The following is a 16,564-nucleotide window of genomic DNA, read 5'->3' as shown; positions in this document are numbered from 1 at the left end:
TATTACCTGGTATGTGTGTCTAACTGGACTTCCTTGAAAAGAGAAGGGGAGAATTTACTCTCGTTTCCTACCATTAGTTTCTCATCGCCATCAGCAGCCACATCCCGCTCCTTGGGCTCTGGGGCATGTGCCTAGTTCCTGGGTGCTTTTCTCTTCAGGATGCTCTTTGTAAAAGCCATCAAGCCAAAGACAGTTAGTGTCATTGTAAGTAATGGCTCTTAATTATTCATAGGGATTTCTCAGTTAGATTCTCTAATGACAAATATGATTATATTTTTTTTATGGTCAGAAAAATCAAGGTCTAAATAAATGGCTTGTCAAAATAAGTCAGCAGCAGCAAAAAAAAAAAAAAAAAAAAAGCACTCTGCCTGTGATGTGTAACCACAACTAAGGAACAACAAATAATTTTCTAGACTCCATTTTGTAAGCACAGGGATTTAGTCGTTGGAGTGTGTTTAGCTGTATCTTTTTCTCAGGCTTACTGATATATATATATATATATACACACACACACACACACACAGTATACACACACAGTATATATATATACACACACACACACAGTATACACACAGAGTATATATATACACACACAGCATATATATATACACACACACAGTATATATATATATACACACACAGTATACAGAGTATATATATACACACACAGTATATATATATACACACACAGCATATATATACACACACACACAGTATATATATATATACACACACACAGTATACACACAGAGTATATATATACACACACAGTATATATATATATATATACACACACAGTATACACACAGAGTATATATACACACACACACACACAGTCCATGTAGATATAGATATGTGTATATGGTAGGAAGTACGGCAAGTAGAACCAGAATTAGAACTACTGTTTCATGCCACTTTGATTCCTGGACTGTCTTTTATTTCTTTAGCATATGGCTTACTTTTTAATAATTAAACATCCCTAGCGGCTTTGCAGTTATACTTTGGCTTAGTCTGTTAAGCAGGGCTGCTTGACCATGTGACTTGGGCCTTGTTGCTCCCTTTCTCTTAGTGCTTGCTTACAAGCTTCCTTCTGTCTACTATGTCTGGAGAATGAGTAGAGTGGAGCTCAGTCTTCCTCCTAGAACCTGGCCTTGCCCATTGGAAGAGAACGCTGGAAATTCATGTGGTTGATGGTCGCCTGGCTCCCGGGGAGGCTGACTTTAGAGCACGGCCTTACTGATGGAGTGGTGGCAGCTCTCTGCAGCTGTGTGTGTCTGCAGCAGAGAGGAAAGGCATGGTCACTGATCATACATATTTTTCATTTTCTGAGCACCTCCAGAATCTAAGACCATAAAGTGATATAGATTGTCAAATTGATGCTAGAATGGGATCAGGCTGAGTGGAAAAAAACCCTTGTTAGCACACTGCAGAGCATTATAAGGGTTTCAGACGCTCAGCACAGAGTGCTTTAGAGGTATTTGATCAGATCATTATACCAAATATATGTTTTTATTTTTTTCAGGCTTTTCCCCTTCATTTCTGTGGTTTGTTGCAAACTAAATTATGTATGTTAAGATGCACTTAGCCTTTTAACAAAACCACTTCTGGGCAAGGAAAATTCTCAACATTTTTGTGTTTAGAACAGTAATGTGATTGCTGGGCAAATCGGTGGCAAAAATAATTTCTTGTAGAATGTGGTGGGCTTTGTTTGTGGTTGGCTGCATTGACTCCAGTGTGTGGTTTTTCCTCCTTAGCTTGTTACCTCGTTCAGTTTTTGTTTTTTTGTTTTTGTAGTTCTCCAGAAAGTTCAGTTTAACTGGAGACAAGATCCTTGGTGAGCAGACAGGTTTCAGAGCTTTAGTGAGTTTGTTTGTTTTTGACAGTCTGAGTTTTCATGCTACTCAGAATTCATTTCAGGCAATGAAAATTGACCTTGTAATGCACACAGTTAGCTCAGCACCATATGTACTCCCCTTCTGTTAGAGTAATACCTAGTGAGCGTCGGCTTGACCCAAGGTCATGACCTTATTCCCCTTTCAGGACACCTGGGAAAGATCTCAGAGGCTAAAATACATGAGTGGGGTTGTGCTGTTTCCCTTGTCACTCTGTCTTAGTGTAACATGAGCTTAAAAATTCATTGGGAAAGTATCTGAACAGCTTGTTGAAGTCAGGGTGTTCAGTTTATGGTTTGGTTACACGGAGCATCCTGAAGTATAATATAGGGCATCTAAGGAAAGTGTCAGCACTGTACCATCAGCAAAGACTAATCTGCTAAGGCATCGGCTTTGGTAAAAAGTTTGAAGCTTAGAGCCTTGTGACCTTACAAAGAGGACCTCTTCAGTGATTGTCTACAGCTGTGATCAAAGATTCCCAGTACTGTGTCCATGTACTCTGAAGTGGTAAAAGACTGGGGGCAGGCAGCAGGACAGTAGGGTTGCAGGGCTCGTGGAAGCTCTAGCACCTATCTCACGGTTCACTCGGCCTGTCTTACTTGTGAATAAGGTTCATCATTCCTGCCTCATTTCTGTGTGTAAGGTAAAGGTCTTCCCACACATGGACACTTCGCTTTCTTCAGATGTATTTTGTTCTACAAATCATTGTATTCACAAACCCTACACAGAATGGTTTAGTTCAGTGCTCTGATAGTGTCATAACACATGTGACACACAACTTTTGTGTTTGTGTTGTTGTTGTTATTATTATTTCTCCTAAAGACCTTTTTATATTCTCTGTCTTTTTCCAAAGTTCAAAACTCTTCATTTACCCCATGCAGGATGACACAGAGCTACCTAGCACATAACCCTTTTCTGTTAACAAAAAGGTTTCTCTCAGCCTTTGTTAGAAGTGCCCTTCCTGGGGATGTTAAAAGCAGGTCCTGGGCTCTCAGGAGGAAGCTGGTTCAGTGGCGGTTCTTAGTGAACGGAAACTAGTCTCGACTCCCCAGACTTCATATTGATCCCTGAGGGAGGAAGTGCATCTATGAGCTGACAGATTTTCTTAACTATTCTCAGACAAAGAGAATTACCATACCCCAGCTTGAGAGAAGGAAGCAGTCCTGCTCCCCAACCTCCAGGCAAGCTGTTCTCTGCTTTGGGAATACCTGGTAGTCTCTCTAGTTACCAGCCAGACATTTTTCTTAATTGCCCTTTGATTGAGTTTGAATTCTGCAGATACACTATATATTGCTTATGTGTTATATGTGTAACTGTGTATATAGAACCTATAAAACTTAATAATTTTATATATGTGAGCAAATGCACCTCAGGGATCAAACCCAGAGCCTCATACATGATAAGCAAGGATTCTATAAAACTTCACTGAAGGGCTTTTCAATTTTAGCTTTTCAAGTTTGTTTGTTACTTATACAATATAATACGACCATCTTTGCGATATTTTGATACATGCTCAGTATGTAAAGTACTTGGATTTTATATCTTTAATACCTAGTTATTGCATAAGAGAACATGCAGCATTATCGAGTCACTTAAAATGAGGTTCTGTCCATTTTCTGGTGAACGGTCAATTCCATTCTTCTTAATGGGCAGATAATACTGCACCGCCAAGCTAAGCTTGGAATTTGGAATTTGAATTTAAAAACTATTTGCTTTTAGTTTTATGTCTGCTGAAAAGTTTGGCTTCTGTTTTTGTTTTAATGTTAGTTTGGTTTTGTTTTTTTGAGACAGGTCTCATATAGCCTAGATTGGCCTTGAACTTGCTACACAGACTGATGATGATCTTAAAATATCCTCTTACTACATTTTTTTACATATTTTTGTGGGAGGTCTGGGCATGCATACCACCATATGTTCTGGGAAGTTAGAGAACAACTTGTGGGAATCAGTTCTCTTTCCACCGTGTGTGTGCTGGGGAAGACTTGGGTCACCGATGAGCCTTTGCACTGCCCAAACTTTGGATCCATCTGCAGCCAGGATTAAAGGGATGTATCATCGAGTTTTGTTTATGGGGTGCTTGAAATTGAACCAGGGCTTTGCATGTTTGGTGAGGACTCTTCTAACTGAGTCATAGCTTTAGACCTCTTCTGAAAAAAATTAATATTATTTATTTACACATGTAAGTAATAATATATCAAATCACTTATACCAGTTAGCAGTTCATAGAAGTATTAATGTCTCCGTGATAATAAATGAGAACATAATTGAACTAATTGATAATCACAATTTTATGTTTTTAACACTTGACAGAGATAAATTTGAAACTTTTAAAATTTAGGTGATGTGAACTTTTTAATTTAGTGCTCAAAGCCTAAGTTCCACAGAGATGGTATCAGGAAGAAACATAGCAATGTACACAGGACAGGACTGTAGCCCTTAGGGGCAGTTAAGCTCTTGCTGTGTGGTTTCTAGTCTTGTTTTCGGTTTTGAGACAAAGTTGTTTTGTAGACCAGACTGTCCTTCTTTTCAGCCTCCTGAGAGCTGGGCTCACAGGGCTGTGATGCAGAACAGTCTTGGTAGATCTCTCCATCACAGTCTCCTATTGCTGAATTCCATAACACAGCTCCTGCTTACACTTGCCTGAGTGACAACCCAGTGAGAGGAACTGAACGCTGAGTCAAAATTTTGTCCAGCAGAGCTTAGCTTGAGGGTTCCAAACTGTAGGAGACCCACGAGGACCTGCCGTCTCTATTCTTACCTTCCTCGAGGCCAGCACCTTGGAGTGAACCCTTCCTTCATCACCCTGTGCTGAGCACCCCATGAGGTTGTACTACATGGCACTGGAGTCAGCCATGTGCCCAAGGATCCCTGGTCCCTTTTAGTGAGAAATCAAGTTAATTCCATGCTCTGTGTGCTAAGGTTCACTGTTGTGTGCAACTTTGTTTCTGGGCTTTTTAGCATACAAAGATGATGGAGACTCAGAAGACACTTGTTTATTCATTTAATTTTTAAGTGTTGATCTTTTCAAATCAAACAGGCTTTCGTTTGCCTTTTAGTCCTGGAGTTTGAACCTAGGGCCTACTGTATGTTAGCCACAATACTTCACCACTAAGCTACATCTCCATCCGAACACAGATGTGTTCAGTTCATATTCAGAACAGGATATTTATATACTGTATAGTTACTGAAACTCTTGGTTTTTAACACATGTCTGTTGCTGTTTGCTTTTACTCATCTGGCTGGACGTCATCAGGGTTTCAAAAGGAGACTTCCAATGTGACTAACTCTGACAACTGATAATAGTGTAAGCACGACATCTGGTCGTTTCTTTTATCTGTAGTATAACCTGTGCAGTGATACATATAGATAATCACATTCAGTCTCTGTCTCATCTTCATCCCACTCCTTTACTGCCTTCTGGGGCTGTGGGGCTTTGTTTGTTTGTCTGGGGTGTGTGTGTGTGTGTTGGTTTTTTCTTTTTTTTTTTTTTTTTAGACAGGGTGTTTCTATATAACCATGACTGACCTTGAACCCATGATGCCTCTGCCTTCACCTCTCAGGTGCTCCACTGACCTCTGCTTTCTTCTCATTTCTCCTTCTGTGGTTTGTTTTTAGATGTAAGTGCACATATATGCATATACACCCTTCTGCCTTCTCAGCTGAGTGACCAATGCTGTGCACACTGTTTTTGTAGCTGTCTTCCTGTCCCAGCATTCACAGAGGCAGCATATGGGGCCTTTTCCTTTGGCCCAAATGAACTGTTCTTACGTGTAGAACCCCGGAGTGAGACCGGTCCTCCATCAGTGAGTGCTGGCTTATCCCCATCAGTACCTGTGTGCAGCCTGTGCTCGTGCTATTTGATGCTCTGTCAGTGCACTCTTGGAGGACATTCCTAGGAGTATGGGGTCATGGGGACAAAGGGTACATCACTGTTAGGTACCCATCTGCCAGGCCTCTGATCCTCACATTGCAGGTGCAGCCGATGAGATGATGTGTTTACACGGAGTTGTACGTTCTGTGGTTTGTTTTTCCTTCTGTTTTCAGTTCAGAGATGGGGATGCCTCCATCTCTTTTATGAACCAATGTGAGCATATTCTCTCATTTGTAGTATATTTTAATTTCCCTTTCTCTGAGCCTCTGGTTCACTTATTTCTTTAGATTTATGGTCTTAGAACCTTTCGTGTTGTATGACTATTAACCTTTTGTGATAAATATTATGCTTTTTTTAGTTTGTTAATGCTTTGATTTTCTGGCTTTTGCTATGTAGGTTTTAAAACATCGTATACTTGTAAGTTACTTATTTTTTTTTTCCTTCTGGAATCTGAGTTTCTTAGTGGAGATGTTATTACACTGAGATCAGAAAGGTGTTTGCGGGGTTGGGGATTTGGCTCAGTGGCAGAGCGCTTGCCTAGGAAGCGCAAGGCCCTGGGTTCGGTCCCCAGCTCCGAAAAAAAGAACCAAAAAAAAAAAAAGAAAGGTGTTTGCTCCAATGACAACTGGGCTCCATTCTCTTTTATAGAGTGCTTCGTAGTGTTTGCACTTACTGTTTTTGTGGCTGTTACTATAACTTTTGTTAAATTGTACTGATTAACTTTCAGAATTTCCCTTATGGTGTTTTAGTTAGAGTTTCACTGCTGTGAACAGACACCATGTCCAAGGGAACTCTCATAAAGGACAACATTTAATTGGGGCTGGCTTACAGGGTCACAGGTTCAGAACATTATCATCAAGGCAGGAGCATGGGGGCATCTAAACAGACACAGAGGAGCTAAAGGAGCTGTGAGTTCCACATCTTGTTCCAAAGGCAAACAGGAGAAGACTGACTCCTACTTGGCTAGGAGAAAGGTCTCAAAGCCCACTCCACAGTGACACACTTCCTCCAACAAGGCCAAGCCTACTCCAACAAGGCCGTACTTCATGTCACTCCCTGGCCCACACGTAGTCAAACCACCATATATGGTAAATGCCTTTTGAAATAGCTGAAGAAACTGAGTAAACAGTATCTAATGATCACATTCAATTAGCATTTTTAAAAGATAAAATAGCTTTCAAAGGGTTGGATAGGTACAAAAGGAAATATAATTACACTAAAGGTGGGTAAAGATTATAAAACGAGGCCTAACTTAAACTCGGGTAAAGGCACAGCTCCCCAGCACTACATAGCTTCTCTGAGGCCCCTTGTTCATTTCTGAAGGCCGCTGAAAGTCGGTTCCTTTCTTGAGAAGTATTTCAAGAAGCTTTCAGATATTTATCAGAGTTAGTATCAAGGTCTCCTCAGTCATCCAAATCTATCTCAGAACATTAAAGTCCTTTCCCAGCATTAAAAACTAATTTTTCTATAGTTAAAATGGAATTTGAAAGTTACACATTTAATCGGTGACTTTCAGATTTCCCACATGTGTAATGTGTAGTCGGTATAAGATTCACAGAGGCTGTGAACTAGTGTTCACGCCATAGCCAAGAGGGGCCCCAGTGCAAAGCTGAGGCTCTCTTAGATGCCGGGAGTTCTATAGCAGTCACAAATATAGGATGCCCTGGAGGTAGCTCTCAGGCAGGAGAGATGGCTCAGTAGTTAGGAGCACTTGCTGTTTCTAGAGGACTCAGGTTCTATCCCCAGTACCGATAAAGTGGCTCCAACCCTCTGCAACTCTTCTGACCTCTGAGGCATGTGTGAGGTGTCCATATATGTATGCAGGTAAAACACTCATTACACATTTCAAAATAAAGTAAAAATTTCAAATGTAACTTTGTTTCCCTAAATGAATGTTGTGGTTGGGCTAGTACTCTTTTGTAGTAACAGCTTGGCAGAGTGTGGCCTGGTGTGTGCTAAGGTTAGAGGTGACAAACTGGTAGTTCTCTAGTCCCTCTTTACATTTTATTTGTTGTAAACCAGAGGAAGCTTGCCAACATGAAGAGGTGGGCAGCTTGGCCAGCAGTTTAAAAGCATGGTGCTGTGGGCCTCACAGGAGGGCTGCCTCGGTGGCCCTTCTTCACCTTCGGCTTGTTCCCTAGCCTATATTATTGCTTGCCTTGGGCAAGGTTCCTAATCTCCTTGTGCTCTTCTTCTTCCCGTCTGTAACTTACTGTTGCTTGGACAGATCCATACTCTGGCCTTCTGTCTCACTGGAGGAGCAGAAAGGAGGGTATAGCATCTTTCCCTTACACTTGAATACTCTTTTCCTTCTTTTTTAGTTTTTTTTTTTTTTTTTAAGTATGTGGTCAACTGAAATCAGATTCTGGAACCATAACATACTTATTACAATTACAGTTACAGTTGTGTTTGCTACAGGTCAGCCACAGGTCTGTCGATTCTGTGTGGACCTGTGGCTGTGATTTCACAGACTCTGCCCTGTCTTCTTAGCCTCACTGGTTGTACCACAACTGTGCTGCTCCCGTTCCAGTGCACCACCTGTGTGAGACATTCGTTGCGCAAACGTGGGATGACAAACAGTCCTAGGTCAGGCGTAAAACTAGCAAAGGAGCTGATGGGCTCAGAAGGTCCAGGCAATTGAGTTGTTATTGTTTTATGTATATAATTTATTCATTAAAGATGCTTTGTTACAGGGAGCCTTTTGGAGATGTTCTGGGGCAGGAGAGATGGCTCAGTGGTTAAGAGCACTTGCTGTTTTCCTAGAGGACTTGGGTTTTATATATATAAACATCTCCTGCAAGTACTTTAAAATGGCAAGATTTAGAAAAGGACTTGTAGAGACAGGAGTTGGTCAATGGTGTTCTTAGGGATTTTCAAGTGAATCTTTGCTAACCTACAGTTAAAATTTGTCCTTTGATTTTTATACAACTTTGAGGCTGGTTTAAATTGTAATTAGATAGATCACCTTTAAGCCTTTGCCACCATTTTGATTTCCTTCAGGTTGTGAAGTAAGAGTGTGTGTGTGGTGCACTTGTAGTTATAAGAAGTTTAAGGGAATGAAAGGGGATGCATTTCTCTGATACTGTCCACTGAGGAGTCCAGACTGGTCTCAGCCTGGCAGTCTTTTGCTTCCTGAGTGCTGAGAAGACAGGCATGAGCCACATGCCTGACAAAGGATGGTTCTCTGTTGAAGACATTTCTCTATGAGAAGAGGAGGTCATCTTTGTTGATTTCTTATAAGAATAAAGTCCCAGGTCCTTGTCTAATACATGGTGCCAGGATTAAGACCTGGCCCACTGCCTCCCCGTAAGAGTTAATCGTGTCTGCAGGTGTGTTGGGATTAGCACTGTAAAGTTGTGTAAGGGGTTTTTCTTTCTTTTGATCTTCTGAAAGGGATGAAAGATGGCCATTAAATTCAAAGGATTAGGTCCCCTCTCTTTATAGACTTTAGGTACCATAAATATTCACTTCAAATGCAAGGTGAAGAATTGTATACATCTGGGAGAAAATGGGTGTTTTATATTACCAGTCGGAAATTATTCAGTCTCCCCTTACAAATTAAATGGTCTTTGCAGAGGCATTTTCTCCCGAGTGCCCTGAGATCAGGGGGGAAAAGTGTTTTTGTGTTCATATCTTGGTTGTGGTGCTTTGGGTCTTTAGAATCCTGAAGCCTTTTACAGGTTAATAAATACCTTCCCTATAATGGACCTCTTTTCCCTTGGTGAGTCTATGTGTTCTCAAAACATCTGCTTGTTTTAAAACCAGAGAACAATGCCTCATAAGGATAAAATGGTGCATACAAGGGTATAATTGAGTAAGACTCCCTTCCTTCCTTCCTTCCTTCCTTCCTTCCTTCCTTCCTTCCTTCCTTCCTTCCTTCCTTCTTCTATCCTATTCTAGTATAGGGTTTAGGGCAGGTACCAACCCTAAAGTTAGCCTATTAACATAGTTTTTCCCTTCCACTCATGTTACATAATGAGTCATTTTGAATAGACTTAAGACATTCTTGGTTGGTACTGCAGTTAGACAATTTACATTTCATCCCTGAAAGTGGGGACATGTATGTGGTGAAAAGTCTAATATTAGCAATGACACACTCTACTTTACCAGAGTTCTCTGGCCCTGTTAGTTTGTTGTTGTGGTTGTTGTTGTTGTTCCTCTTCCTCCTCCTCTTCTAGATTTGGGTAATAAAGTATCCAATTGCAATCACTTGTGTATTTGGATTCCAGAATGTGTGTTGGCAGTGTGAATCAAGGGGAGAGGAAAGTTGAATGAGCAGCTGATATTTCAGAGTAAACTGTTGTGTGACCTGGCTCTGGCCAGTGGCAGGAATGTGAGAGGAGGGGAAGAGCCTCGAGCTTGATAACGCCCGCCCTCCGGTGCTCTTGGACAAGGGGTCTGCTCAGTCACCACAGTCACCATGTTAAGCTTCTACTTCCCCTTAAGCTTCTACTTCCGATGCTTTCTGCAATTAAATGAATGAGTGAGTGTATGGAAAGCTTCTGCCAACTCTAGGCTATAATATTGCTCTAAAAAGATGGGAGCAAAATGAAACTGTGAAAAGTGTTTGGCAACGGGCAAGAGAAGGCACTCCCAAATGCTTTGATGGTCAGTTAGCCAGAAAACATGCTAAAGACGGGGTGCTGTGCTAGATTACGGGCCCACAGATGACCCCAAGGACACAAAGACTTTAATTAAGGGGCTTATTCACACCCCGCTAAGTTTGGGAAATTAAGCTCTTCTTTGTGCCTAACTGGTGTTTCTTTTGTCTGCACTTGCACATGGATTGCAGTAAAGAGCAACATTTCCCAAATTGTGTTCTGCCTTGGAAACGCCATTAACTGTGCCAGGTAAACACGAAACCTTGAGTTTATTGTCTCAAGGAGTTCATGCAGATGTCTTGGGAGCCGGTGTGCTGGACCATTCAGTGCTTTTATACACAGGAAGAAAATGAAGGTACTCTGTAGAGTCTGAAGGTTAGTTCCCATTTACAACATGGTGGGCAGCGTCTTCTGTAGACACAGCATGTTGCCTTTTCTCCAGTGTGATTGGATAAAGTCAGGTTTGGCTTCAATCCCAGTCTGACTTTCTGAAAGCCTAGGCCATGGCCTTCATATGTTACTTCGTGTGTTTTCAGACAGACTTTATGATGTATCGGAGCTTTGGGGTCACATCCATCCACCTGGGTACTGAGCTGAAGTACTTTCCTTTGGCCAACAGTGAACATTGTAACATTTCTGAAAAGAAACTGTGTGGCTGTCAACAAAAACCTCTGTGTCTGCAGAGACTGACTGACCGATTGGACTTTCAGCCCTGTATATTGTGCAGACTTGAAGGTTCAGAGACTAATTCATTACCTTATCTTGGGCTGCTTTTAGCCTTATGGAATAGCCATTCAGTGCCCCGCTCTGAATCTGAACTAACACTTGGGGGTAATAAATAAAAACCTCATAGAAGCTATTTGAACTAATATCTTGTGATAATAGACAAAAACCTCTTAAAAGCTAAAACAGAACACTAGCTTCCATCCATCCATGAGCTAAGAATATCATCAGGTAATATTTTAGGCCTGTAGAAAAGTTCCTCCCATCTCTGCCCCTCTGGTGCACCCACCAATACACTTTAAACTCGCTTTGATTTATTTTGTTGTTCTGTAAAACTGCAAAAACCCTGTGAAACTGGGTAGTTGTTGGTTCTGTGTTGAAACATGGAATTTGGGGCAACAAAAGTGTGTTTTCCCAGGCAATGGTCACTCAAAAGCTGCTCCAGAACTAACTGTCTCTTAGGTGAGACTGGTTCACAGCCACTCTCCTCTGGAAGGCCCTGGGCTCATCGCTGCCTCAGTGTGGGCTCTGCCCCCACCCCCTGTGTTAATGAGACAGTTCTGCTGTCAAGTTGATTTGTTGTGTAAGGTTCTAAAATAGTAAGAATGCTTCTGGTTTTTTTATAACTTTTACACGTTTCTAGTTCACCTGTGGCATCAGGCAAGTGGCGTGTTTGTTTCTTAAGGTTCTTTCTGCTCGTGATATCAGAAGGCCCTTTTGCACACTTCCCAGTTTGTACATTTGGAGAACAGAGCCTTAGCTTGCTCTAAGTGAGCAGGAAGTGTGAGACTCGTCGGTGGGTGTCGGTGATGTCATCAGAGCTTATTAGAAGTAACAACATGAAAACGGTAGTAAAAAATAAAGTTGGCAACACAAGTCCAGGTGTGCAGTTGGGCAGAATGGAGGATGATGCAGGGGTCCCAGCCTGGCTCAGCACGTGGAGCTGAGGAACCTGCTGGCCGAGAAGCCTGTGAGCAGCAGTTGCGGCTTTGGTTGGGCCCATGTGAAAGTGTGAACTTTTGACATTTGAATCCTTTTTCAGTGCTCTTTTACCTGGGATATGTTAAATAATTTCAAATATGAATTTTCTTTGTTTTTCTTTGGAAAGAGAGAAAATTGTATTTATTCATACAAATATTTTTGTAACTCTATATCTAGCTGATAAATGAGCAAAAGCAAAGTTTGGTCCAAATTTATAGGTGAAGTAAACCTGGCAACTGAAGACGAATATAACTGAATTTTGCTAAAAAATGCTGAATCAAATGTTGTTATATGAAGTAAAAATTCTCATTTCTTATCTTAGACTTTATTTTGCTAACATTGTTAGAACTAGCACATCTGGCTTAGATTCTAAAATAGTTTGGTTTTATGCTTCAGTTAAAATGAATCCAATCAAATTGGAATTGAAAATAGATAAAAGGAAAGTTTCCTAAAGCAAGGCTGTCAGGAAGGCCTTGAGTACTTCCTCCCTGGTGGCCTTTAGAGCAAGCCAGAGTCCTTCAGGAGTGTCCTTGTCCTCATCAGAGCGTCCTCATTGTCATCTGATGCTGCTTGTTATGTGTTTAGCCATACCGCTCTGTCTGTGGGGAGGGCGGGGTACTGAATGCACTGGGTAAAAGCTTCCTTGGCTTGTCATTTGAAAAGTCCTTTTCATTCTGCCTTGAAGACAGCCAGCCTCCCTCCCTGTTTTTCCTGTTGTTGATGCTGTAGTTGACGGTCTTGTCTTTATGGGTGTGTTGTCTTTTAAGTTATGTTTGCATTCATAGGATAAGAGTATGATATCTTTATCAGAATTAACCACAATTACTGTCCCCGCCAGACTTTAGCATCTATCCAGTTTGGTTTCTGAGTTGTTGTGTGACATTCGTTTCCTCAACCCTTTCCTGAGTGTGGAGTAGGGCACAGAGCCAACTGTAGCACTCAAATGGACTTCCTGGGATGGCTGGCTTTGACTGTGAAGCAGAATCACTTAACTTGATGAGATGTGAAGAAAAGAATTCAGCCATGTTGTCTTTGGACTGAGAATGGAAAAAAAAAAAGTTTTTCTGTTTTTTCCTGAGAATAGAAGCAAGTGCCTCTCACACTGATTGAGCAGTCTGTGTAACTCTGTCTCCATGGTATCAGCCCAGTAGTAGTAGAGTCCCCTATCCACCCATCTCACTCTGTATTCTTAATTATGCTGACCTTGGAGCTATTAGAGACTCAGCAGTTTGCTCCCCCATAAATAATGCACTCACTCTGAGTGGCAGACTGCAGGCTTGTGGCCCAGTTCTGCTGGGTATTTATAGTTCAAGCCAGTAAACATTTTGCTCGAATCCTTCAGGAGCTGTGGGTCTGATCCCTTTTCAAGTGGCTGTTGAGAGAAATGAATCAGCATTGTTTTCTAACTACTGCAGAGTCCAGTGCGTTGATAAGCCTGTGGCACTGGTAATTTAGTGGCTAGGAAGTGGGTGGGCCTCCCTGCTTGTTGGGTCATTTTCAGCTGTTTAAGCCTGGAGCGTGGTTACTGGGTGGGAAGCTGGAGCAGAGCTCTGGCAGCAAAGAAAGAGAGCTCTGCCTTCCTTGAAGGAGAGCAGGAGTCAGCTAGGACGTGTGGGTCTGCTGCGGCTCTACCGTGGCCGTCATCAGAGCTTTACAGAGGATGCACCCAGTCTGCTCAGGGGCCTCTTTTCAGGCAGGGACGCAGGTTGACTGTGGAGACGTGGAGTATAATCACATTATATACGCAGGCCCCTGTGGCTGTGTTATTTCCGTGTACTTCAGTGTAGTAAGGTGAACTGTGACATGGTCAGGAGCGAATGGAGCCATAGCAGACTCCTTTTCCAGCAAGTACTGATGCAGGAGAGCCTGCTTCTGTCTGTCCGTCTGTCTGTCTGTCCGTGGAGGCTCATCAGTTTTACTTCTTTTCCTTGTGTCCTTTTCTGGACTTAGTTCCCCTAAGGAAGGATTACACTCCCGCAGCCTCCTTCCAGTTCAGCACCCATGACCAGAAAATAGGGCTTATTCTCATGACTGTTTCCTGGTGTAGCTGTAAGTGCTCCTTAATTCTAGCAAGTGTGAGGGTGCCGACAGTGCAGCCAGTGGCTTAAAGAAGAACGGTTATCTTAGAAGGAGGCCTGTAGGCTTTAGTGTTAAATGGCTATTGACTTTCTTTTTGTCACAAGAAACATTGATTTTTTTTTTTCTCCCACTCTGTTTTAGGTTCTGCATTCTTCCCTGGACGGTGTGCCGAGATCTTTGTCGGGGGTCAAAGTATCGGGAAGCTAGGCGTCCTTCATCCCGATGTTATTACCAAATTTGAGCTGACCATGCCCTGTTCCTCTCTGGAAATCAATATTGAGCCCTTTCTGTGAAGTTGGTCTCTGCTGTGTGGTTCTGTCTGTAGGTGTCCCTTTCTGCTCCTGTGGTATCCTTCAGCCCCCTTTTACAGGGCACATCCATTTGTGCGTTAATGTTTAATAAAGTGAAATGTGCTCTCTGGCTCCTTGCGCAGCGGCAGTAGGCCAGCTTGTGGAAGAGCCGTGTGTTTCTGTATGTACCACACTGGGGAGAGGTGCCCTGGACGGGCAGGGTGAGTCCTGGAAGTGCAAGTTTCACTTGGCCTTCAGAGTGTCAGTTACTTATGACTCCTGCACAGAAGGAAACAACTCATCAAGTAGAACACATGTTGCACATGTTTAAGCCTTTTCTATACCTGATAAGTGATAATCAATAAAATCATTAATTTAGGAAAAATTTTAAGAATCAGTCTGACTAAGCAGTGCCATATTTTCAACTCATCTTTGTTAAAAGTTTATGTGTATATGAGTGGTATGTTTGTGGGTGAGTGTGTGTGGGTGAGTGTGTGTATGTGTATGTATACAGTTTCTTATAACTTCATAAGACAAGGTTATTAGTCCTCACCCACACTGACAAACTGCTTCACATTCCTTAAAATGGCTCCTGTGGAGGCTAGAAAGGTGCTGGATAAGGACACTGGATACTCTTGCCCCTGCATTTAATTCCTGAATTCCTGTCACCCACATGGTTACTCACCTGCAATCCCAGATCTGACACTCTTTCCTGGTCTCCAAGGGCACTAGGCACATAAGTGGTGTGCAGATGTGCACGAATGGGAAACACCAATACATATTAAAAAATGTAAAAGGAGCTCATGTTTAAATGATGGATCGGATATTGGTGGTCCAAGTGGGACTGCTGCATTCTGCTGTTGAGGATGTAAAATGATACAGCCAGGAAAGTAGTTTGGTGGTTTCTTGAAACCTGCAACACCCTCTAGCAGTTTGACTCGAGTGATCACACAACAGTTTTTATGCCCATGTTCAGTGTTATATATAGTAGCACAGCCCACATAGCCTTTCCATGAAGGGCATGCTTTCCTTATGAGGGATGGACTCCTGATAACACAAGTGTGTCCACACAAGCTAAGACAAAGAGGCCACACATAAAAGACTGCGCATAGTCCCACTGACGTAGAAGAAGAGCTTGTGGGGGCTGGTGAGGTGACTCTGGCTAAGAGCACTGACTGCATTTGCTGAAGCCCTGTTTGACTCCTACCTGATGACTCACAACTGTGACCCTGGTTCCAGGGGTCTAGAACCATCCGACCTGCTCGGGTGCCAGGGACACACATGATCTAAATCTTTAAACAGGAGTAGGTTGAGTAGAAACTAGCCAGTCATGGTGGCGCCTCTAAACAAGAGAAGCCGAGTGGCTTAGGAGGGAAATGTTGCTGGGAGTCCTCCTGTGGTGACCTCTGTGCTTTGTTGATATTGATGAATCATTGGTGTTATTGACTTTGGCTCTTTCGTCCACTATACCCAAAGGGGAGCAATGACCTGAAAAGGCATATTAATTGCCTTAAGCTAAATAGAGCCTCTCATTTAAAGCATTTGACCCAACTGGTAACTCCAAAGTTCTGTCTAGGAAGAGAACTTTTGCCCTTCTCCAATATACTCGGTGTGATGGCTCTTACAAGCGAGGACTTTGGGAGAGAGTCAGGGTTGGATGAGGTTGTAAGGATGAAGCCTTCCTGGTGAGATTAGCAGCTTTCCAGAAGAGACTCCAGAAAGCTTGCTTTCCCATGCCCCTGCATAGATAACAAAGAGGTCCTGTGGATACAGGGCCAGATGGCGGCCTCCTACAAACGGGAAGAGCCCTCATAATCAAGCACTTGCTGGTACCTTAGCTTTGGACCTTTACTCTGAATAGTGAGAAATAAACTTTCTGAAGCCACTGTGCCTGTGCTATCTTGGCCGCCTAAGCAGGTGAAGAAATAAAATGGAGACTGGTGTGTGTGACAAAATCCAGGGTGTCAGTACTCTGGGAACACCATCAGCTCCCGAAGTTGCCTGCCAGACGTGGCTGTGGATGGGGAGCATGGCCTTCTCGGATAAAAACAGGAAACTTGTACAACAAGAAGGAAAAGTGGGCACCTCATGGCCTGAAGTGTCCACGACAGACTGCGTGTGTGAGTT

General features: G+C 42.5%; 1 protein-coding gene across 1 annotated transcript in view; it reads left to right on the top strand.

Moving 5' to 3' along the window:
- Farsb (phenylalanyl-tRNA synthetase subunit beta) overlaps positions 1-14,822 on the top strand; it is a 60,007-nt gene extending 45,185 nt beyond the window's left edge. The window contains 1 exon segment of the mRNA NM_001004252.1: positions 14,289-14,822. Coding sequence (NP_001004252.1) covers positions 14,289-14,440 — 152 coding nt within the window. The 3' untranslated portion in view covers positions 14,441-14,822.
- Positions 14,823-16,564: the final 1,742 nt, after the last annotated feature.

The sequence above is a fragment of the Rattus norvegicus genome, chromosome 9 (assembly GCF_021556685.1).
Source record: "Rattus norvegicus strain SHRSP/BbbUtx chromosome 9, alternate assembly SHRSP_T2T, whole genome shotgun sequence".
NCBI lineage: Eukaryota > Metazoa > Chordata > Mammalia > Rodentia > Muridae > Rattus > Rattus norvegicus.
This window is presented reverse-complemented; position numbering and strand designations above follow the sequence as displayed.